The following is a 22,852-nucleotide window of genomic DNA, read 5'->3' as shown; positions in this document are numbered from 1 at the left end:
TCTAGAGCTGTTCAGATTAGTCTGGCAACTATAATAAGGAAACCAGAGTTGGCTTTATTCATCTCTTTTGTGAAGTTTGTTCCTATGAGATGCAATCTAGAGAGAAGAAATTTTTGAGTTCAGCAGTGCTAGAGTTTACAGGATTCTTATAAGAACAGAAAAAGTCAACAGCACCAACAAAGTAAGAATAGCAGGAAACAGCCTTCAAATCAGGAAATAACTTTAAAATTTTTTTTTTATGGAGAAAGAATGTATCACTAAGCACATAAATATATTACAGCACTACAAGATTTCTAAGACCAGTGAGTTTAAAACAATAGTAAACTCATGATGAAAGTTAAAATAAAAGTCTGATTCAGTAGTAACCAAAATAGGATATGTAATATGGCTTGTGGCAATTTTTCAAGTAAGATTTCATTTAATAGCATAGCACTGTACTTAATATAGTCACATTCATTTCTTACAATTTATGAATTTGTTTTAGGTTTCTTTGGGCTATTTTAACATGTCAATTATTTAGCAAAGAGTAAATAATTTAAAAGTTATTTAAAAAGGAGTTCTCAGTAATAGTATTTTTAATAAGACATTCCTTTTGAGAAAATATATACATTAACCCCAATACAAAATTTTAATAAAATAGAAAGGAAATCTGAGTTTCATTAAGCATGTAAGCACATGTGATTTTATACACATGGGCTTTGCAATAGCAGAAGTATACCTAGGATGCAAAAGGTGCACTAGAGAAATAAAAGCACAGGATATATACATTGTAAGTGCAAACTCAATAAATTAGTTAAAATTTTATTACTTAGTAATGTGCGACCAGGTTACAAATCATGTGGCAGTGGTAGCAAAAGTGGCAGGAAGGAACTGAGCACTCAACATGTCTAATAAATAAAGCTTGGTGATTCATTAAATATTATACAAGATCAAAACTTCCAACACTTCTATAGATCTTTAATATCTTTGAGATACGCCAAATATTCCAGGTAGGTAAGAAACTGCCTGACATCATAGGTAAATAAATCATCTTGGGAAATTAATGTTTTTACCGTCTACAAAAGCTACATGGATCCAAAATATGGTCTCCAAGAATAAAAAAACAAAGTAGTCTACCATCTTGCTATCTGTACCCTAGGAGTTCATGAATATTGTAAATAACCATTTTCTTTGCAATTAAGTCTTCCCACCATTTACTTTCTTAAAAATTAGACTTGCAGTTGGGCTCTCGAAGTACTAAGTAGTCATAGGTCACTTCTGTCATGTAGTCTCGAGGCAGGAGGAAATGAACAAAGATTAGCATCAGTTTTACGGTGACTAAACATGACACCTAAGATCTGGACCTAGAGATAAGCACATATTCTGATTATTCACTGTGCCTTTTAGAACTCCTACCAGTGCTTTTGTTCTTTATCTTCGATAGGATTAGCTTCGTCTGATTTTTGCAGTAAGGCAAAAGACCTCTCCTTTTCCTCCACTTCAATTAGTCTCAAATTATGAGATCTGAGAGAAAATGCTCACTTCACAAAAAGTTAACATCTTTAGGACCATTCTTTTCTTCTGACAAGTCTGTTTATATTAACTAAATATTGAAAAATACTAATCCTGAGCAAGAGTACTAAGAACAGTTTTGACTAAACAATTCCTTCATTTTTAAACCTGAACAGCTTTAAAAATTCAACCACGGAATGAAGTCAGTGAGACTGGAATTAAGACTTCTGTCCACGGCAAACCTGAATACTCGGAGCAGAAATAGAACACACGTAGAAGGTAACTCACGACGGTGAAAAGCATCAAACTGATGCGCCTGGATTTTGTCGTGTTTGACAAACGTCCTTCAGTCTTTCACGGATAAACGTAGCTGGGAGAACGGCATTGGCCAGTGTACTGCATTGAACGGATCCCTCAGAAAGGCAAACACGGGGTTCTTTTTTAGGCAGGCACAGATTCTACCCCCCCCCACCCCGCCCCCGACACACACATTCAAAGACCTAAAAGACACATGTGGAAAATGTTTTCATGAAAGCAAAGTTCTGGCCATCTTGGAAACTGAGGTCCCGTGAATTTTTAGTTCTAGCTACCCCTCCTGGAAGTAAGAGCTTACTACCTGGCAAAGCGTTATTACGACAAAGTAGATACCAGTGGAGGCATCGAGGAAGAGCTTCGCAACACGACCGACGGAAGCCCCGCTCTACGAACACTCGTCCGGTCCGTGTCCGTGTGCCGCAAGTGCACAGGACCGGGGAGCTGCCAGCGCAGCGAGGGTCCTCTCGCGGTCCTCAGGCCCGTCCACCTGGGAGCGGTCGGCTGCGAGTCCGCATGGTCAGTGCCAGGCGAGGACTTCTGACCCTGGGCATGGCCCTCGGGACTTCTTGAAGATGTCTTTTATTCAAACAGTCTCTCCTCCTCTTCATCTGCTTCTTCAATGACCTGAATGTCATCTGTTTGAGGTAAGGAAGAATTCTCCACCTGCAGTTTATTCCCATCAGCTTTACATTTCTCTTCTTCCTCGATGATTTCCTTCCATATCTTGTGGTTTTCGGTGAGGTGGTGCATTAGCTGACAAAATATTTGCCGTCTGCCTTTCCTCCTTCGTGGTTCTGTGAAGTTTAAAACAGACAGATTTTAATCCTAGTAATACAATTCATTCATTCACTAAATACCTGAGTGCCTATTACTTTCCAGGCATTTCTCTAGGGCGCTGGGGTTGTAGTAATATGCAGTAAGATAATCTCTGCACCATGGAGCTCATATTCTAATGGAAAGATCTAGAAAAGCAAATGAAGAAGCAAAACACAAGATGGGGTTAAATATGAACAGATGAAAATGAAGCAGAGAAAGGGATTAGGGAAGACTGGGTGGGGTGAGAGGGGAGGGCAGTACTAAAATTTCAAGTGATAAAAAAATGCACTTAAACAATGTTTTTTTAGGACTTAGGTACTGAATTAAACACACTTATTACGGCTTCAATGAGTAGAAATAATTTTTGGAAGCCAGTCATTTGCCCGAGATGATGCTCACATGGTGGTGGCAGAAAACCACTCTTCACTATACTGATCCTGAAGACAACTGGGGATGTGGGGGGCTAGTTCTTCGTAATTATGCTCTCTGTTCTCAGCTATAGCATGCTTGGAGTGCCGGATATAATTTCATTTAAATTCAACTTTAAAGAGCAAATAATGGATTTCATTTATAGCCAGAAAGGCAGCAGGTGTCCAAGGACTGGCCCCTCGAGCCCACTCACCTCACACAGTCAGATACGGTGACAGCCCTACTGTGCTGCACAGGTAGAACCTCCTGAAGCGAACTGGCTGGAGGACAATGCCCAGAGAGCTGCTACTTCAACCAAGACCGTGTGTCGTGGCATCAGCACGGCACCCAGGAGTTACTCAAGAGACTATTCAATCTGAACATTGAGCTACTAGTTACTCCAGACAGAACTACAGAATCTGTATCTTAAAGATCCAAATTTAGGGTTATTAACTGCAAATATCCATTTGAGAATTTATAATATCCCTCCATTCTTACTAGGATTTAAGTTGTCTTCTATTTCTTCATCATCTGTGTCTAATTCTTCGCCCTCTTCTTCATCATAACAACTTTCGGCATCTTCATCCTCTTCTGCTTCTATCCACTCACCCGGCAGCAAGCCGGCAGCATCGTAGGAGTTACACAGAGGCCCCACTATGTGGGTGATGAAAGATTCTTGGAGTTTTGCTAGTTGAGGTGAAGAACGATCCATGAAGGGACTGATGGGCAAACCAAGATTAGCTTCTTCATCTCCCTGATCATTTAAAAAAGAAAAGTACATTTGTAACTACTGAAAGAATAACCACTGAGCTTTGCTGTTAAAATTATCTTGCTTTTTAGTTTTTATTCATTTATTTTGAGAGAGTGCATGTGTGAATAAGGGAGGGCCAGAGAGGGGATCTCAGGCAGGCTCCACACTGTCCGTGCAGAGCCCAACGTGGGGCTCCATCTCCCTGTTCGTGGGATCATGCACGGGAGCCGAAATCAAGAGTCGGACACTTAACCAACTAAGCCACCTAGGCACCCCTGTCTTAAGGTTTCTAAATATGCATAGTCCACATCAAAATAATTTTTACAAGGAAGTGTCTAATTACTGTCATTTTAACTATAAGAATTCCTCCAATATTTGAGAAATTCTGAGACTATTTTCACACTTCACCAGTTTACAGGAAAAATATACATAAAAAAAAAATCAATGAATCTAACAACCTGCAAAATTCTATGTCGCGTATAGATTCCCCTTCTCCTAAGGGGAGATGGTATCATGGAAACTCTGTACATCCAATGTGTAGGGTTGAATTTTGTAAGTGCCTTTCAACACCCTGCTCTTTTCTAATAGCAGATCCTTTTAATGAATCTGAATCAGAAAACCTAGCATGTAAAACAGACAGAAAGAGAGAGGAGAGAAGGAGCACTCCCGTGCCTGCCCTCTGATACCCTCCCACTGTGCCCTCCAGGGCTTCAGAGAGCACAATTGGAGCTCAGACAGATGTGGTTTCAAAGCCTGCTTTTGCCACCAACAACCTGTGTGGTGTTGAGCAAGCTCTATGCCCATTTCATGTGTAAAATCTGAATAATCTACTTTAAAGGTTGCTCTGAGGATGAAAAGCAATATTATGTCAAGTATTTAGCACAGTACTGAGCATTCCCCAAAGGATACGATGAACATTTTCATTCCTAGGATTTGAACTGGTGGGGAATGAATAATCTCTAGAATGTATAAACTGTGTAGGCAAGGAGTGTCCATGTGATGAGCCAGCATTGTCCTAGGGAAACAACCAGAAACTGTCCTAGTGATTGCCCCATGATTAGAAATCTATGATTTTATCTTCTGTGAGGAAGAAAACCATTGTTTGCCAAAAAGAAAGCTTAGGTGGGTTTACCCACAGGATTCTACAATTTCCTAAATTTTGCTTTTTTTTTTTTTTAAATGAGTTTGGTTTTTCTAAGCCCATGGCACTTAAATGGATATAGGAGTATAAAGACAGGATAACTAAGATAACAAAAAAATTAAAAGTTGGTCAAGGTTAGAATTTTGCATCTGTACCCAAAAGATGTTTAACAGCATAACCAGATGGAGAAAGAAATTTAATAGTGTTGATGCAGGTTGACTAGGACTTTCATTATAGATTAGCACATTTAACCTTCATGATAACTCCATGTGGTAGGGTGTCAGATGACCTTTTGTTCTAAAGACGAATAATGAAACTTAAATAAAATTGTCTGAAATAATATGTTTAGTAATAAACCTGGAATTACAAAAGCTGACATTTATTGATCATTTGGGTGTCAGGAACTGTTCTAAGAACTTTATTAATTCATCTAATACTCACAGCAATCTTATGAGGTGATCCCATCAAATATTCCTATTTTATCAATGGAGAAACTAAGGCGCAGAGAGGTTAAGTAATTTATCCTAGATCACATTGCTGGTTAAAAAAAAAAAAAAAAAAGAACCTGGGATTCAACCTCCCAGCATGGATTCTAACTTTGTGTAATGAGAATTCTGTATACTTTAAAAATAATCACATTATAGGGGCAGCTAGGTGGTTCAGTCAGTTGAGCATCTGGCTCTTGATTTTGGCTCGGGTCATGATCCTGTAGTTGGTGAGTTCGGGCCCTGTGTCAGACTCCATGCTGGTGGTGTGGGGCCTGCTTGGGATTCTCTCTCTACCTCTCTCTCTCTCTTTGACCTTCCCCTGCTTGCTCTCTCAAAATAAAAAAAAAAAAAACTTCAAAAAAAGGTATATTATAAATTGGGTCTAAATGAACTTCAACCTTCTCTACTTATTAACTTCCTTCATCTGATTTTGAAATACATAGCTCTGCTCCCTTTTGCTCAGATCCTTTCTGTTTGCCTTTAAATATTCCACACTCTTCCACTCTGAGAAGGCAAATTTGAGGCCTGAGCTCCAATCTCCTAGTGTGGCTACTTCTCCAACCCTTTCCTTGCTGCTCACTCAATATCTCAGTGATTGGCTTTGCTGCATGTTGGGCATACAAGTGCATTCGGGTACAGTATTATTTTAAAGGCAAGATTTTAAAACCTACAAGAGCATGTTCATATCTTTGAATCCTTAAAACCACGAAATAACTCCTTTATCTCCATTTCTAGCCCTCAAATGTCTTACCCTCTGCCAGGACTTTTATCCAGTTGATGTTTCTAAGGCAGTCTTTCTGCAGCAGAATTGGAAATGGATTGATATTCTTTAATATATCATCTAAGTATACCCTGAATCAATTAAAAACATTTGCATCTGGAAATAAATGATCCTAGGTTGCAGGCACTCAGGGTTTTGAAAGCAATCTTGGGATCATAATGTAGCCTTACCTCTTGACTCAAGGGACATTCGACCCATGTCAGATAGGCAATAAGATATTTTTTGTTTTAAGTTTTAGCAGCAAGAGCAAAACAGAGCTGAGAAAACACTAAGACCAGAGCAAATTCAACAACTTCTAACCATTTTTGGTCACGGCAAACAGACGTCAAACACTCGATGTAGCTTACCCAAATCCCAAAGACTAGCATCTTCAGATGGCGGCTCTCAAAAATCCCTCCAATCTCACGTTTCAACCTACCTGCTCATAAAATTCATTGACGATGCCTTCTGTCCATTTCAAATGCAAGTCCCGAACTTTCGCTGGGCCGTTTATATCTGCCAGTTTGATACACACCTGGCATACCAAGAGGCGATCATTTTCATTGCTCCATTCTATACCGTTACTGTTTACATCATTGGCCTGTGTTGGAAAAACATTTTAGCTTTTGAGGGCACGGGAGTTGGGTTTTTGCCCCCAAAAGTATCTTAAAACTATTTCCTGTCTAAATTATAGGAAGGAATATGGGTTAATGGTAGAATGACACTTTGAAGTGTTGTTCTAATTTTGTTTCTAAGGAAGCAGAACATCATAAAAACAGAAACTGTGGTTTCAATATGTGTGATTACCACAAAATTATAACTTGTGTATATATTACATATGTAATTAATATATAATTTAATATATAATATACACTATAATTTTACAGAACACTTAAGTCTAAAGAGAAGTTGGCTTTAGCTGTGAAAGGAAAATATGGCACAGTTGAAAGAAGACAAGTTTTAAAAGTTGATCTCAATGGTTTCAAATCCTGACTCGATTTATTCATTGTGTGATACTGGAAAAATGACTTCATCTCCCTGAATCTAAATTTCTTCATCTATAAAATAGGAAAAGTAGTACCAATCTAGCCATATTGCCATGAGGATTAATAAATGAAAAATGCCTAGATCACAGTATATGCTAACACTGTTATTTAAATAAATGGTAATTATCATCACTAAGTAGGCAACTTACTATGCCTTCCAAAAACTCAAATTTTCTCTTGTAAAAAATAAAGTACATGGCCCAGATCAGTGGTTATTGAACGTTAGCAGTGTCTTAGGCACCAAACCCTTTTGTCAAAGTCACTATAGAAAACACTAAAAAGGAGAGCTGTTTTGATTGAACCCGTGTAGGAGATCTAGAGCCCCACTCATGTGACATTTTCCTGAGAGACTACAGAATAGAAACCTCTGAGGAACACAGATTCAAAAGCACTGGGCTAGCTGATCTTGGACCTATAAAAACAAACATCTGTTACTCTGACTTGAGCACTTAAATGGATTTTTATTATTAAATAAAAGTTAACAGAGCTATACAATGATAAAATAATTTTGAAGGCATATAAATCTTTTTATTTTTCTAAGTATTTTATTAATATCATGACAGCCACATACAGGGTCTCCACCCGGCGGGTTAAATCTAGTATTCCTTTGTTACCAGTTCCTCTACCCTGAAGGTGCACCTTTCCTTTAGGTCACAAATGTCATCAAGGGAATAACAGCTTCCTGCCAGCCAAAGAGAGAGCATCCTTCCCTCAAGAATCTGTAAAGCTGTGTAAATCTCTGAGTCTGTAAAGCATTTTCCATCCCTGACGTCTCAGGGGTAGAACACATGCCAGTGACTAGCACTATCACATGAGGGCAGTGATTCTCAATTCCCTATTGAATGCGAATTCTTAACGGCAGGGACTTTCACCCGTTCCTTCCTTACTCTGTGCTGGACGACCGCGCACAGTGGGCAACCCCAGCCGTTCTTCAATGAGCGCATTATACTCCAGTGGAAGAGTGGACAGTCCTCTCCTACACCAGCCAGCTAAACACTAATGTGAAGAGGGGATGAACAGGTGCAGTGAGGTAAGTATAACTGGCTGAGAAGCCCATCTTCAATTTCGTAAAATACCTTAGTTGGCACTGTGCACAACTTTCTCCACTCTGCCCCTAAAAGCTTTTTGCATCATTAATTGGCTTATCACCATGTGAAGGAAAGTTATAAGTCTATGTGTCAGAAAAGAAATGTAGCAAGTGACAGTCTTTTTAGGACATGTTATAATAAATGTTATTTAAAAAATATTGGCATATATTGTCTTGCATATGGTCTCACTATGACTTTATGAGTAGTATTAACTCTAACTTAGCATTAAAAAACACGTATCAGTAATACTGACAATAAAGATTTCCATCTTTGAAGCCAGACATTAATATGTACACAAACCTTGGCATTGAATTCAGCAAGGAAATCAAAATGCTTTTTAAGATCTGTGGCAAGGATTGCTTCAATGACTAAAAAACGAAAGCGCTTGAATTCCACGTGATCAAGATTAAGAAGGAAGTTGTACTCTGGGCGAGAAAGATATAGATTCCAAGCTGATGCGGCATGATGATTTTCTAGAACAGATCTGTCGTTGTACAAAACTGCCTGAAAAGTAATAAGGAAAATGAGTCAGACATCTCAGAGATAGTAATCTTTAATAATAAACAGAGTTAGGTTGGAAGAGTATAAACAATGAGTAACTACTATATGCCAAGCATTTTAATATCTGTGAAGAAGGGTTGTGATAATTTTCTAAATGAGTTTACTGAAGTACAGAAAGGGGAAGATACCCCTTTCCAGCATGCACATCTAGTAGGTGAAAGGGTAATTTGTCTCCAAAGTTCATCTTTGCAGACACCATGCTGCCCTCAAGAGACATAAAGTTGATATCTGAGGTCCACTTCATTAAATCAGTAAAGCTTCTGTTAGGAAAGTCATTAGAGAGACACGCAGATTTAAGGACACATTTCTCTTCTTCAGCTAGCACGGAGTCATTGTGGTGAGGACCAAAGAAGAGGCAGGAGCAGTGTCCCGGGTGAGTCGCAGTCCCGCATGCCTGGGAAGGACACAGCCTGTACTCCCATCCTGACACTGTCCCTGGGAGTAAGCGAGAAGCAGGACACAGGTAAAAGCACAAATCCTCTGGTTCAAGTGGAATGGGACCCTTCACTGTTCATCCACCTCATTTCAGTGGAAGTCCCTCAGTACTCTAGAACTTTAGAATACAGATTTTAAAAAACGCTGGCTTATAGATTTGTCAGAGCCTCTTCTACCTCTAAAAATTGAGCAATTAAAAAGGTTATTAAATAAGCACAGTAATTATTTTAAAAACTTTCACAGCCAGTGCTAAAGGCTAGGGATAAACATAAAAACCTGTCTCCTGGTTTTCATAAAGCTTCTTGTTAATGAGAAAGAAGGACAGATAAAAATAGAATGCAATCTACATTAAGATATATATTCTGGGAGCTTAAATAGGTTTACATGTTATTTGTGAAAATTAGCTATAGTCTAAACGTAAGCATAGATACTTAACACCATTTGATTGTTTTTTTACAGCATTTTATGAAAGCAGTGATGATTTAAACTTTGTAATATAAAGTCTGTAAACAATCTAAATGTCCACTGATGGATGAACAAAAATGTGGTGTGTGTCTATATGTATATGTGTGTCGATACGTGTGTGTGTGTGTGTGTGTGTGTGTGTGTGTGTGTGTGTGTAATGGAATATTTATCCAGCCATGAGAAAGAAGAAAATCGTGACATTTGAGACAACATGGATGGACCTTGAGAGCACTATGCTAAGTGAGGTAAGTCAAAAAAGACAAATACTGTTTGATATCTCTCGTATATGGAATCTAAAAAAGCTGAACTCATGGAAACGCAAGAAGGGTAGTTGCCAGGGGGTGGGGGAAGTAGAAAGATGTTGGTCAAAGGGTACAAACGTCTGGTTACAGCACAAAGTTCTGGGGCTCTAATGTACAGCATTGTGATTAAAGTTATTAGTACTGGTATTATATACTTAAAAGTTGGTACTTACCACAAAAAAGATGTGATATTAGGTGACATGATAGTAATCACATTACAACATGTGTATCAAATGAACACAATGTATACCTTAAACTTTCACAATGTTACATATCAATTATGTCAATAAAAAGGCATCTTATAGTAACCTTATTACAACTTCTAAACATCATTAATCCCAAAGAGAAATAATAAGCTTCAAAGATTCCCTAAGGGGTCAATTTGTATTTCATAGTGATTTAACCAATTCATATTCAAATCTGATCAGGATGGATAAACTATTAGAACAGCTTTGTTCAGGAAAAAGTAATACGACTTCCAGCTCAATAAAGCACAACATGTAACAAGTGCCCTGGAGAGCTAGCTGACTTAATAAACTCTTGGCTCGCAAGATAAGTAAAAGAAATAATGAAGTTCAGAATTCCTTCACCATTCAAATTACCCTTTGAAATTACCAAAGAAGTATAAAAGAGGGGTAAAAAATCTGAATCAGTATTAAAATCTCGATGTTATCACCATACTGGAAACCTCAAAGACCTGATGAAAGTGGGAATGGATTGCGAAGAGGCCAAGTAAGTTATCACATGAGAAGGAAAAACCCACCTAGAGAGCAAGCGGAAGGAGTCCTCTGCTGGACCCCAAGAAACCTACTACCTCACAGATGAGCAGAGGCAAGAAACCATCATGGAGCCGTAAGTAGGAGGCAAATGTCCATTCCACTTGAGGAAGAATACTGGGTGAGAACGTACAACAATAAGCCGAGCTTAAACTTAATGAGAAAAACACTCCAGGAAGAACAGATAGTGAAGCCTCAGCCGGCTTTTACCGAGGGCTCTACGACAACCAGAGAAAGCAGACCAGGCCCCGGCTAACTTGGAGCTGCAGTAAATGACATCCTGTGACTTTATGCTAAAGCATCCTGATCCCTGCTGTCTCTGGCTATGGATCCCCTTCCTTCACCCCACAGGCGATGACATCTCTAATTTGGCAGAGCAAATCCGCTGATCGTAAACTTCCTTTGTCACCTTCTTTCTGAGCTGGAAAGATTTGCAACAGGGTTTAGTACAAACTGATAGAATTCATCTTAACAGTAAACACCTTTCAATAAGTGAACAAAGAGAGAAAACCCATCAGACATGTGAAAGATTTCGATCAAACAGAGGAAGAGGCTGACAAATGTGAACCAATGTCCCCTTTTGACGAGATCGGGTGCGTTCAGGGTGGTATGGCCCTAGCAAGTGTCCTCTTTTGAAACACAAACAGGAGGAAACTTTTAAAAATGTCTAGGTCATAGTCATGAGATTAAAGAGGGTACTTTTGAAAGGTGAAAAATCTTGGATTAAGAAAAATTGTTTCCACTTAAAAAAAGTTCTTAAAAAAAAAATCCAGTAGAGGTAGTAAATCAGGTGTGGCAGAAAACAAAGGAGCTAGTTTTAAAAAAAGAAAAGAAAAGGTACTTCTCTCTAAAGAAATAGTCATGATAAATAGCTGTCATTTTGGGATCCCTTTACCCCAAAGATCTGGGGTTGTTCTAAAATTTCTGGCAATCCTGTATCTTTTGAGATCCTTTGCCTTCCCTGTCACCTTTGTTTTGCTAAGACACTTTTTTAAGTAACTTTCCAAGGATGAACAGGGACATGCCTTATTTAATCTTGTTTAAAAAATCTTCGTATGTCGGAGATTCTCTTTATTTTGCTCTTAATGCTCAGCTGTAGCTTAGCTTGATACAGAAATCTCGAAAATAATCAGAAACTAGAAAACTTGAAAATCATCTTTACAGCAGCACTGCCCATTTCCTCCGCTGTGTTAGTTCTTTCCCAGCACTTACAACCTCATCATCTCTCTACCACCCAGACACGCTCTATTATCTTGTTTTTCTTGCTTTACCAGAATGTAAGTTGTACAGAGGCAGAACTTTTTTTTTTTTGCCTGCTTTGTTCAATAGTAATGCCTAGAATAGCACCTCTCTCACAGTGGGCACCTGATGTTTGTTGTACAAATAAATGAATTCCCTTAGAATTTTGAAAACTTTATTCCAGTACTCTTGAGCATCCACTGTTGCTGAAATACAATGCCAGTTGGATTTTTGTTCTTTTATAAGTGTGCTGTTATCATTCTCTCAGGAATTCCTTTTGTCAAGAAAACCTTTGTTACTCTGAAATTTTACCATGGGACCCCGTGTAGAGGTTTTTCGTGTTCTTTCCCCCCAATCAGCCTCCCTGACACATGGAGAACCCCTTCAATCCAATGACCTGTCTTCTTTCTGCAACTCCCCATGGTCAGTTCTTGACCTGGTCCACTGTGCCCCATTTTTCCCCCATCCCTACATTTTCCACCTCTTTATCTTTTCAGCCTGCATTCTGGGAGACATTACCTGGAATTTACTTCCAGGGCTTGTGTTGCATTTTTAAAATTTTTGCAGTAATATTTTTAGTTTCTAAGAGATCTAACTTGTTCTCTGATGCTTCCTTTCTCATAGCTTCTTGTTCTTAGGGATGCAGTATTTCTCAAATTCTGAGAATACCTTTTAAAAAACTTAAGGGTTTTTCTATTCCCTGGACTTTTTCCCCTGTATTTGGTTACTCTGTCCATTTTAGCCTTTTCTTTCCAAGCTACTGGTTAATGGTTCATGTCTACTAATCCTTAGTTATCTGTTGATATTTAAAAAACAAGAATTCTAGGTTTGCTTGTGTATGTTTTGTTGTCGAGTCGCCTCTTTAATTGGGAAGGATGAGTAAGAAGTCTGTGAATGTGGACGGGGTCTGTTACTCAGCAGGTTTTGCCTTAGAGCTATGAGACCAGGTGCCAGCTGTTAGGTTTCCAGCATGAGAATGTGGAGTACTAATACTTACACTAGTAATTCTTATTCTCTCCTGGAAGTTTCCTTCAATCTCTGAGAAAGGAGTTTTCTGCCTGGAGGTAAATGCAGGATTGCAGTAGCTTTACTTAAAGATGTATAGTGTACGTGTATAGGGGTTGGGGGCCCACAGGCACACGTTCATGTGTGTGTGTGTGTGTGTGTGTGTGTGTGTGTGTGTGTGCAGAGCAAGCTGGGGCAAATGGCATCAGAAGTCTCTGTAGGGTTCCACTTAGGCTGTAGCTCCCTCTAGTATACTTTTATCTCTCAATATTTATCTGTTTTTCATTTCCCAGAAATGAAAACTTCTGGAAAATTCTTTCATCTTCTGATAATACCCTTCCCCACCTATTCTTTTCTCTGTTGTAATGAGGAGTCAAATGCATGTGTGTTTAGTCAGTATCTTGATCCATACTTTGAGGGGACAAAACATTTATGACTGTCTTGGATTTACAAATCTCAACTTAAAATTTTGTTTCCAGAGTGCCTGGGTGATTCAGTCAGTTAGGCATCCAAGCTCAGGTCATGATCTCATGGTTAGGGAGCTCGATCCCCACATCAGGCTCTCTGCTGTCAGCGCAGAGCCCGCTTCAGATCCTCTGTCCCCCTCCTCTCTGCCCCTCTCCTGCTCACAGTCTCTCTCAAAAATAAAAACATTAAAAATTATTTAAGAAATTGTTTCCTTTTACCCCAAATATCATCAAGATATTCTGAAACTCTAATCTCAAGCGCTAATTTCCATCTTTCAGCCAGCTGTTCATCTGGAAACAGCTCAGAAATCTCTTAGAATTTTAATACTGGCATCTCCTCAGGATAACCCTGGCTAAATGTTTCACCTTCTTTCATGGCAAGGACTTAAAATAATCCTCCTGTGTCTTCCCAGCATACTTTCCTTACCATGAGAACGAAGAAGGTTTGATCCAGTTGATGGTATTGCACACTGCCACTGGAGCTACAACATTTTTCACTAATCATGGCCTAATTAGACCCACTGAGCTTCCCAAGACGAAAGAACCTACTTTATTACCTAATAAACACGCCGCACGCTTTCACAGAAGAGTCCTTATCTCACATGTGCTAGCTGAACAAGGTCTCGTGCATCTCGTTACTTTAGGAAGAACAGAATATATTTCAGACAAGCTAGCGGTCCTGCAGAGCAAAGAAATCAGGCATCCTTCAACATTCAACAAATATTTACTAAACGACTTTTATGTGTTAGGTACTATTCTAGGTATTAGGGACTAAAAGATGGAAATCCCTGGTCTCATGAAGACATATTCCACTGAGGAGAGACAGGCAATAAACCAAATACACAGCATGCTGAATGAACACCGCTGCTGAGAGAAATAAAGCAGGGAAGGAACCTCATGAGTGTCAGAAAGGGGCTTTTGAAATTTGCAATGGAAGGAGGTGACAGAGTGAGCTGTACAGATGTGTGGGGCAAGACACTCCCGGCAGGGAGGGCAGAAAGTGCAAAGGCTCTCAGAATGGAGTGTGCAGTGTGCCTAGGATACAGGAGAAAATACCAAGGAGGCCAAGGAGGCTGGACCTGGGTGAATAAAGATGGAAAAATTAGTAGGAGCTAAATCACATATGACCTTCTGAGCCATTACAATGACTTTTACTAGGAGTGGAGTGAAAGCCCCTGGAGGTTTTGGAACAGAAAGTGATGTAACTCACATTTAAACAGTGTTACTCTGGCTCCTAGGAGTTGAGAACAGACTGAAAGAGAGTCAGACATAAGCAAGGAGACTGGTTGGAAGGCTATCCTTTTCCAGTAACTGAATTCCCTATCAACTTCCTTTCTATTCTGACGCCTCCCATCACTTCATCATTTGGCCATCCTTAGCGATGAGAAGTTAGAAATAACGTGTGTTACTCATACTATATCCAGACTTCATATTTTTATTTTGATTAGGACAACCATTTTGAGCATACAACTTGTATAAATTATATTCATGCATTACTGGTTTATCTGCACGGGAGAGAAATAACACTGAGATTCTCTCACTTGCCATATCCTTTGGAGGAGAGGTAATAAGTAAGTCTGACTCACCTATACTCAAAGCTAATGAAAGACATCAAGCCAAGAGTGAACAGCAAGTAATTTCCGTCTACATGATATCTGATTCGGGAGCCTCTCAAACATATGAAATAGTAGAAAACTTCTCGTATGTGATCTCTTTGCCTTTAATCAGATTCGGTACATATTTTGAGGTTCAGGGACACAAGGGTGACTTATCTAAGGTCACACAGCTAGTAACTTGGTAATAAGAAGTCAAACTCAGGTCTCTTGATCTCAAGACCAGTGCTTTCTGCATTGTGCCACCTGTGCCCAGCTCTTTGACTCACAACGGGACCAGGGTTGTCAAAGATGATGAGGCGTGAGGCAAGAGACAATGCACAGGCTTCCTGTGGGACTGGTACAGCAAATGAGGAAATATGTGCTCCTTAGTTCATAATTCTTAGAGTGCAAATAATTATATCTCGATGGAAATTCTTTTTTTTTTTATTTTTTTAAACATTTATTCATTTTTGAAAGGCAGAGAGAGACAGAGCGCGGATGGGGGAGGGGCAGAGAGAGGGGGAGACACAGAAGCAGGCTGCAGGCTCTGAGCTGTCAGCACAGAGCCCGACACGGGGCTCCAACTCACGGACCACGAGATCATGACCTGAGCTGAAGTCGGCCACTTAACCGACTGAGCCACCCAGGTGCCCCTCGATGAAAATTCTTTAAAAAGTTATCTGTGGGGGCGCCTGGGTGGCGCAGTCGGTTAAGCGTCCGACTTCAGCCAGGTCACGATCTCGCGGTCCGTGAGTTCGAGCCCCACGTCAGGCTCTGGGCTGATGGCTCGGAGCCTGGAGCCTGTTTCCAATTCTGTGTCTCCCTCTCTCTCTGCCCCTCCCCCGTTCATGCTCTGTCTCTCTCTGTCCCAAAAATAAATAAAAAACGTTGAAAAAAAAAATTAAAAAAAAAAAAGTTATCTGTGGAAAACATGAGCTATTAATAAAGTCCCATTGGAGAAGTGAGTTTCGTAACATTTTTAACCCTCTCTCTCTTGTCTGAGTCCTATTCTTGTTCTGTTTAGAGAATCTATCTCCTATATTTTAAAGAGTGAGAGTGTGTGAAAGAGAAGTGACAAAGAGGATGACTACTGAAGACGAAAGAAATCAGAAGTGAGGTTTATACATAGAGCAGTGAAGTGAAGACGTAAGAAATTCAGCCAACTGACGATTTGTTCTTTGTAAGGCACGCAGTTACAAGCACGAAGATGACATTTCAGGAATCGCCAGCCTAAACAAACACCCACGACCACTTAAAACCAAGGATTTAGTCCCAAGTCCTAATGGGTAAAGCTACTGCCATTACAGTATCCATTTGTTGGCAACTCCTACGTTCTGTGAAAATTTTGACCGTAAAGGAATCTTGCACCTCATCAGCTGTATTGGATACAAAAACAATGTGGTACTAGAAAAGAGATTTAGAGTCTGAGTATTAAGGGCAAAAGAGGAAAACAACAAAAATGATAGTTCTTCATCATTAGGTTTTTAGCCATAGAAGGGAAGAAGGAAGAGTAAGTTTTCCATCTAGTCAGCCTCATCAATTTGACCAAAGGGAAAAATATTGACAAGAATTCCAGAATTTCATAAAACAGTCACTCTTTCCTGAACATTTTATTTTCCAGTGGAAGACGGTAATGGCTTCTTAATTCTTGAGCAGACATCATGTCAATCATGTCAATGTCATGTGTTAAGATACGATTAATTACAATGTACATGGAATGGCTCTCTGGAGTGAAGGATGGTTTAACAAAAGGATCTACAACATGGTTGTAACATTTGAGAACTGCTTTTTAACTTTCTAAGAAAATATTTCCTACCTGAGGGGCATTTGTAGCCACTAGAAATGCATTTGTCCGCCCTGGGTGATCGTAATCATGCATGGCAGCTGCCACGTAGAGAGCCATCAATTCCAGTGCAGGAATGTTTGCAGAAAGGCACCCATAGCTCTCATCTGGAATAGAGCAGCTCCTCGAAGAAATGTAGGCAATTTGCCCAGGGTTCATTCTACCATCTGAATCTGAGGAACAAGCAAAATACACCAGCATTACACTTACAATGAGACTCACTTACAATGAGACTAAGGACAGGATTCCCCATTGGAAATAAGATTATTTAGCTTACTTATTGACTAATCAAAGAAAGAAACTCTATTTATAAACAAGGACTTACAACAGTCTTTTATTTCCAACATACATGCTACTAGAGACAAACAATGTTAAACATGATGCTGAAGTCACTTGCTTTATGGGACATTGAGATCTTTATGATGCTCTCTTACTTAGGCTAATAAAAATTTTTAAAAACCTCTGGTTTCTAAACATTTGTTATTTAAGGGCTAGAGATAATGGCCAGGGCATAGGAAGTAACAGGAAAAAAGCAATCTGGAGAATAAAATTTCATGAAAACAGTATGGAGATTTAGGAATTTAATATATTAACAAACTAAGCTTCTCAATATAGATGCATTTCAAATCTTATCCAGAAAGATTACATTTCATTTGTAGCCCAGACTACAACTCTTCCCCTTCTCTTTTTCCTTCCATGAAGCCCCTTATAAGATGATGGCAAGAAAAATTATGGAAAATGAAAAGACATCAAAAACTGAGGAATGTCTCATTTAACATAATTCTCTTTTTATCCTCCAGTTAGAACCAATATTTTCACTATCAGTGCTATGCTTTCAGTGTCTTAATATCTTACACCATTGATTTCTTAAACTGTTTTTGTATTTTAGTGCCTTTATTTAAATGGTCATTCTCTACTTTTGCTAAAATAATCTTAAAGTACAAAAAAGAAAAAATAAGCCATATTTAGACTAGACAGCAAATAAAACCACAAAGATATTAAAGAGATACAAAATTTCATTCATTGTCTTCATCAGTGGAAACTAGGAATAATGTCCTGGCCTGTCAAAGTCCAAAATGCTCTTTTTTTTTTTTTCCTTAAGTTCATTTATTTGAGAGAGAAAGAGTGAGTGAGCGAGCTGGGGAGGGGCAGAGAGGAGACAGAGAATCCCAAGCAGACTCCATACTGTCAATACAGAGCCCACCCAACGTGGGGCTCAAACTCACAAACTGCGAGATCATGACCTGAGCCGAAACCAAGAGTCAGTCGCTTTAACCGACTGAGCCACCCAGGCGCCCCTAAAACGATCTTGATCATAATTTATCTCACTCAAAATATTTGCCATCACATGAATTTAACATAATAACTTTAATACACACTAGCGATAATTATAAAGATACCTCATTTTTATGCTGTTTATATATTTAATTAAATTGAGGTTTAGAATCACCCCCACTAGAACTTTTAAAAAGACAGTTAAATGTATGGATAAAGATATATTTAAATACTCAAATTTCTTTTTAATTAAAAACACTTTTAATGTTTATTTTTATTTTTGAGAGAGAGACAGAGTGTGAGTAGAGGCGGGGGGGGGGGGGGGGGGGGGTGGGCAGAGAGAGAGAGAGGAAGACAGAATCCAAAGTAGGCTCCAGTCTCTGAGCTGTCAGCACAGAGCCCAACACAGGGCTTGAACTCACAAACTGCAAGATCACGACCTGAGCCAAAGGTGGACATGTGACCGACTGAGCCATCTGGGTGCCCCTAAACATTCAAATTTCTAATAAGATTTTAGTTATAAATATCAGCCAATAATTTGAATTAGTTTATGTACATTATATGCATTCTGGGTTTCCTATAGAATTATAAATGTATACATATAAAATAGCAAAAATAGCAAAAGACATCCTTTTAAACTCAGTAATTACTTAGAATTGATACATTAGGATCTTAATATATTGATGTTTCTTTGTTGTTTGGTTAAACGTGAAAGTAATGGTGTGAAAAATAAAATGGCTGGCAAGGACAATTAAACGTAACTATTACAGATTCCACTTGTTTACTTTCTTTCAGAAAATGGTGATTCTTTTAATTTGCTGATTAATCTAAAAGGAGGCCTCAGCAAAAGACAACCAGACTGGAAAAAACTGACAGTTTTTTTCCCCCCTTTTTGTAACATAAGTGCCTGGATTAAGCTTTGATCTCCAAAGCATCCATTTCAAAGAGGCATCTACTATAAAAATGCCTATCTCAAAGAAATACCCTGTCAGCCACCTGTCTAGATAAAAAGCCAGGCCACTTCTAGAAATCTTGATTTCAATAACTGATCATCTGGGCTGCTGGTTTTCTCTCTACCCATGCTTTAAGTTCCTGCTTTTATGTTTTAAATTCACCAATAAAGAGTGAGCCAGTGAAACTGCCAACCTTGACCCCAATAAAAAGCAGAACCCCAGGTGTATCCACTTGCATGCATGCTTGTGCACATGCTCTCTCCCCCTGTGACCTTGCTATGTGGTCCCAGCTATGCTGTGTAATTTTTAATTCTTATAATAAACCTTTATTTTTTCAAAGTTGCGTGGTGGTTATTGCTAAAGGGCATCTTGCAGTCATAATAACCACAAAGGCTGGTCCAGCCACAGCACTGGTTATTGACAGGCTGAGACCAACACACAACAAAGAGGTAAAACTATCTCTACTTATAAGTGACATGAAGTTATATATAGAAAAATCCTAAGAAATCCACTAAAAAGCTATTAGAATTAGTAAAGATGATCAAGGTTGCAAGATCTAAAAAATCATTTTATGCAAAAAGATCAACTGTATTTACATATGATAGCAATGAATAATCAAAAACTAAGCCCAAGAAAACCGTTCTATTTACACTAGCATCAAAAAGAATAAAATACTTAGGAATAAACTTAACAAAAGTACAAAACTAGTATTCTGGAAACTAAAAAATACTGTTAAAAGAAATTACAGAAGACTTAAATAAGTGGAAAAAATACCCATGCTCATGGACCAGAAGACTTAGTATTGTTAAAGTGGCAATACTCCCCCAAAAGGATCTACAGATTCCACACGATTCCTATCAAAATCCTAGCTATTATTTATAGAAATTCACAAGCTGAATTTAAATTCATATGGAAATACAAGAGATCCAGAATAGCCAAAACAATCTTGAACAAGAAGAACAAAGTTGGAGTACTTAAACTTACAATTTCAAAGCTTACTAACAAAGCTCTAGTAATGAAGATAACGTAGTACCGGCATAAGGACAGACATACAAATCAATAAAATAAAACTGAGAATCCAGAAATAAACCCTCATATTTACGGCCAACTGATTTTGTAGAAGGGTGTCAAGACCTTGTTGAGAGTTGTCTATGTGCCATGTATGATGCTAAATTCTTTCATACATGTCATTTCATTTAATGCTCATAATTTTTTAAGGTAGAAACTCATTTAATAACATTTAAGGGCCGACTATGTGGAGAACATATAAAGAACTCTTTTCAACAAATGGTTCTGGGACAACTGGATATCCATGTGCAGAAGAATGTTAGATCTCTTCCTTTATCCATCCCCCCAAATTAGTTCCAATGGGTCATAGACCTAAACTTAATGGCTGTAACTAAGAAACTCTTAGAAGAAAACGTAGGGTAAATCTTCATGATCTTAGGTGAGGCAAAACCCTTCTTAGACATGATACCAGAAGCATGAGCAACTAAAGAAAAATTAGATAAATTAAACATCAAAATTAAAACTTTTTGTACTTTAACAGACACTATCAAGAAAGTAAAAAGACAGCTCACAGAATGGCAGAAAGTAGGGGCAAATCAATCTGATAAGGGACTTATATTCAAAATATACAAAGAACTCTTACAGCTCAGTAATAAAAAGGCAAATGACCAAATTTAAAAATGGATGACATGAATAGACATTTCTTCACAGAAGATATACACATAGTAAGGCATTCAACATTAGTAGCCATTAAGTAAATGCAATGAAAACCACAATGAAATACCACTTCAGAGTCACTAGAACAGCTATCAAAAAGATAATAACTGGGGCGCCTGGGTGGCTCAGTCGGTTGAGCATCCTGTTTCGGCTCAGGTCATGATCTCACGGTTTGTGAGTTCGAGCCCCACATCAGGCTCTGTGCTGATAGCTTGGAGCCTGGAGCCTGTTTTGGATTCTGTGTCTCCCTTTCTCTCTGCTCCTCCCCTCCTTGTGCTCTCTCTCTCTCTCTCAAAAATAAATAAACAGGGGCGCCTGGGTGGCTCAGTCGGTTGAGCGTCCGACTTCGGCTCAGGTCATGATCTCACAGTCCGTGAGTTCGAGCCCCACGTCGGGCTCTGTGCTGACAGCTCAGAGCCTGGAGCCTGTTTCAGATTCTGTGTCTCCATCTCTCTCTGAACCTCCCCCATTCATGCTCTCTCTGTCTCAAAAATCAATAAAGGTTAAAAAATTTTTTTTAAATAAATAAACATAAAAATTTTTTTTAAAAAAATAACAAGTGACAAAAAAAAGGAATCTTCATACATTGTTGATGAGAATATAAATAGTGTAGCCCCCTTAGAAAACAGTTTGGTGGATGCTCAAACTGTTAACCACAGAATCACCTTATGACCCAGCAATTCCACAGCTAGGTGTATGCCCAAGAGAAATGAAAACATATATCCACACAAAAACTAGTACATGAATACTCATAGCAGTATTCATAACAGCCCCAAAGCAGAAAGAACCCAAATGTCCATCAACATTGGGTGGTAGGAGAATGAGAAAGAGAAAGAAAAAACTTTTTTCTTATGTAAAATAAATACATGGCAATGAGGAAAAATACATGTGGCTATTATAGACTTCACTTCTGTGACTGGTCACATAGCTATAGTTCAGAGTTATCATTTTCTTATTCCACTACCCATTCCATTTTCCCTTTGTCCTCAGCTAGCATCTCTACTGATCATGGTTCTTTGCCTAGTGGAATGACCTATATTTTCAAGGCTCTGCACTATTGTGATCCTATGATACTGGATTAGTAGTTTTTCATTATCTTTTGTCATTGGACATAGGAGTACCAAAAAGGCCAAAAAAATCCCCTAGGTTACTGATATACATCCTCTCACATACAGTAGGAACCTTATCTCCTCTTGATAATAAGGACCCGACAAAATCAATCACCCAACCTGGTACAGAATCTTTATAAGTTAGGTTGACTTATTCAAAAGATGATCATATCTGGAATAACTGTGGCAACTGGAATCACCACCTGATGAAATTTAGAATAATCTACCATCATTTCCCAAGATCCATTCATCTTGTGTAAAAGTCAAAATACCAAGATGAATGGCAACGTGATGGAAATCACAAATTCTGCACCTATCAAGTATTTCGTAATGGCACTAATTTCTGGATGCAATCCATCCAGTAATACGGTGTTGCTTTGGTTCACTACTTTGTTAGAATGAGGCAATTTCAGGGGATTCCATTTGACCCTTTTTACCATGATGGTGCTCTCTGCAAAGACTGAGGAATTAATGGAGGGGTTCTGCCCAGTTGCTCAGTATGTTTATTTGAACTATGCATTCAGATGGGTGGGTTCAGAGAACTGATACTTATGAGGTGGGCCCAGGCCAAAAGTCCTTTTAACCCCTAAATTCCATAAGCCCCTATGGTGATTGGTGGACCAGTGTGACATTTTATTACTCCAGGAATTAGTGCTGCAATGTTCTCATTACCTTGGCAAAAGGGGACAACTTCCGACACTCAGTTAGGTGTGGGGAAGATGATCACATGATCAACCCCTTTCAACATCCTGTTACTGTAAGCCTTTGAGTCCCTTCCTCAGAGAGAGACGTGAAGAG

The 22,852-nt window shown here is 38.9% G+C and overlaps 1 protein-coding gene across 1 annotated transcript in view; it reads right to left on the bottom strand.

Annotated features, from left to right (window-relative positions):
* Window positions 1–34: 34 nt before the first annotated feature.
* The window catches only part of PDE3B (phosphodiesterase 3B), a 172,952-nt gene continuing 150,134 nt past the window's right edge, over window positions 35–22,852 (bottom strand). Inside the window, exons 12-16 of the mRNA XM_043580732.1 lie at window positions 16,966–17,165; window positions 8,605–8,808; window positions 6,610–6,771; window positions 3,529–3,784; window positions 35–2,600 (exon numbers count right to left, since the gene is read on the bottom strand). Of these exons, the coding sequence (XP_043436667.1) occupies window positions 2,386–2,600; window positions 3,529–3,784; window positions 6,610–6,771; window positions 8,605–8,808; window positions 16,966–17,165 (1,037 nt within the window). The 3' untranslated portion in view covers window positions 35–2,385. The remainder of the gene's footprint in view (window positions 2,601–3,528; window positions 3,785–6,609; window positions 6,772–8,604; window positions 8,809–16,965; window positions 17,166–22,852) is intronic.

This window comes from Prionailurus bengalensis, chromosome D1 (assembly GCF_016509475.1).
Source record: "Prionailurus bengalensis isolate Pbe53 chromosome D1, Fcat_Pben_1.1_paternal_pri, whole genome shotgun sequence".
Lineage (NCBI taxonomy): Eukaryota > Metazoa > Chordata > Mammalia > Carnivora > Felidae > Prionailurus > Prionailurus bengalensis.
The sequence above is the reverse complement of the archived record's forward strand: the minus strand, read 5'-3'. Positions and strand labels throughout refer to the sequence as shown.